This window comes from Populus alba, chromosome 11, assembly GCF_005239225.2.
Source record: "Populus alba chromosome 11, ASM523922v2, whole genome shotgun sequence".
Lineage (NCBI taxonomy): Eukaryota > Viridiplantae > Streptophyta > Magnoliopsida > Malpighiales > Salicaceae > Populus > Populus alba.
In genome coordinates, this window is record NC_133294.1 from 1544450 (window position 1) to 1546271 (window position 1822).

The 1822-nt window shown below is 34.7% G+C and overlaps 1 protein-coding gene across 1 annotated transcript; it reads left to right on the forward strand.

The window, feature by feature from the left end:
• The first annotated feature begins 560 nt into the window (after window positions 1–560).
• Window positions 561–1364, forward strand: LOC140956149 (uncharacterized). Its single transcript, XM_073412619.1, has 2 exons — window positions 561–658; window positions 782–1364. The coding sequence occupies exons 1-2, from the start codon at window positions 561–563 to the stop codon at window positions 1362–1364; spliced, it is 681 nt and encodes a 226-aa protein (XP_073268720.1).
• The last annotated feature ends 458 nt before the right edge of the window (window positions 1365–1822 follow it).

Sequence of the window (1822 nt, forward strand, 5' to 3'; positions counted from 1 at the left end):
AATATTTTGTCATGAAGGTGAACACACAATTGATTTTCTATGCTTCTCTTTAAAGCAGCTAGGATTATTCCAAAAGGAAAAGGCAAAGCAACGAATAATTTACTTTCTTCTTTTTGCTTGTTCATTGTAGAAGCAAGAATGTGAATCTTGATTTCAAGCTTCAATATTATGGTTTAACAAATGCAATACATTTTTTATACAGAACTAAGAAAAAAAAATCTGACCAAATCTAATCTTTATATACTTATTTTTATAATGATCAATTAAGCAAGTTCCTAAGCTATAAAAAAACAGAGTAATTAATAATATATGCTTCTAAAAACGGATTAATTCAGCTATTAATGTTGAAGAAAATATCCTTCAAAAGAGAAGTTCATTAGCAAGAATTCACCAGAAAAGAATAGTGTATTTTAAGAGATCAATACAAAGTATTATTTAATTTTTTGGAATTAAAGAAATAAAAAGGTAAGATGGGTGGAAAACTATATGGCTAGTTAGTGATCATAACTCTCCAATAAATTAAGGAAAAGTTCAAGATTCTAACTCTACCACAAGTAAAGATGATGGATAATCCAGATGCAGTCATGAAATCAATGGCTTCTGTATACAGTTTTGGAAAAGGGGAGGATATTATACTTTGCTCTCCATTCGTCTGCAGGTACTCCAATAGGGAATATCTACGTAATATTCAAGATAGCAGAATTCTGATATAAAGGAGAAGGTTGTTGTTGAGGATTGGAATAGCAAATTTTCTTCGTTTTTTATTTTTTTTGGTTTCAAGGAAAAAATTAACCACTCTCTTCTTCATGCAGCCCTTTATGTCTTCCCGTACTACTGAAATCGATCCTAAACAGAAAATAAACGGAGACTTGTACTGTGCTCTCATGAAAGGAAACACGAAGAGCGTTGCAGATCTCTGCCTAAAGCTTCAGGATCATGCATTGCACGTAATAACAGTAACCGACGATACAGTACTTCACATGGCTACATATGCCAAAGAAGCATCCTTGGTAGAACAATTACTAGATGAGTTGCCTGATCATCATCTCGACAAGTTGACTCGCCAAAATGGTGTAGGAAACACAATCCTCCATGAGACTGCCACAAGCAACCATACTGTAGCTATTGCACGTAAACTTCTGAAGAAAGCCCCTGGATTGTTAGGCATGCGCAACCACAATGGAGAGACGGCTCTCTTTCGTGCGGCCCGGTATGGAAAAACTGATATGTTCGACTTTCTAGCTACTAGAGTCTCTGGATATGATGAATCTGGTTTGCAATTCTATGTACAGAGAAGTGATAAAACCACTATCCTTCACATGGCCATTCTTTCTCTGCATTTTGGTAAGCATTGTCAATTATAAATTCATTTCTCCCCCCCATCTGCAAGTCAATTTTGTTTCAACATATGAAGTTGATATTCTGATGCTGAATCGTTTTACTTACGTTGGACTATAGATTTGGCTTACCAAATTGCATCGAAGTACGAACATTTAATTGGTCAAAGAGATGGTGATGGTATGACTGGTCTTCAGATTTATCATGCAACCCATCAGTTTTAAACAAGAGCCTGAAGATGGATTCATTAAGTTAGGTATCGAAGTATGATTATTGCACTTCTCATCTATAAATTCTTGGATTTTGTATTATAGTTTCCTTTCTTTTTTCTGTCAATCCTCTTAACAATCATGTAACTTGCCTTGTCTCTGCATAATAAACTCATCCTCACATGACAGAATTTATATGCAACAAACAATTTCCAATTAACTCATTTCCTTGAAAGCTAAATCTTGTGGAAGTTCAGCATGGAGGAAAAAGGTTC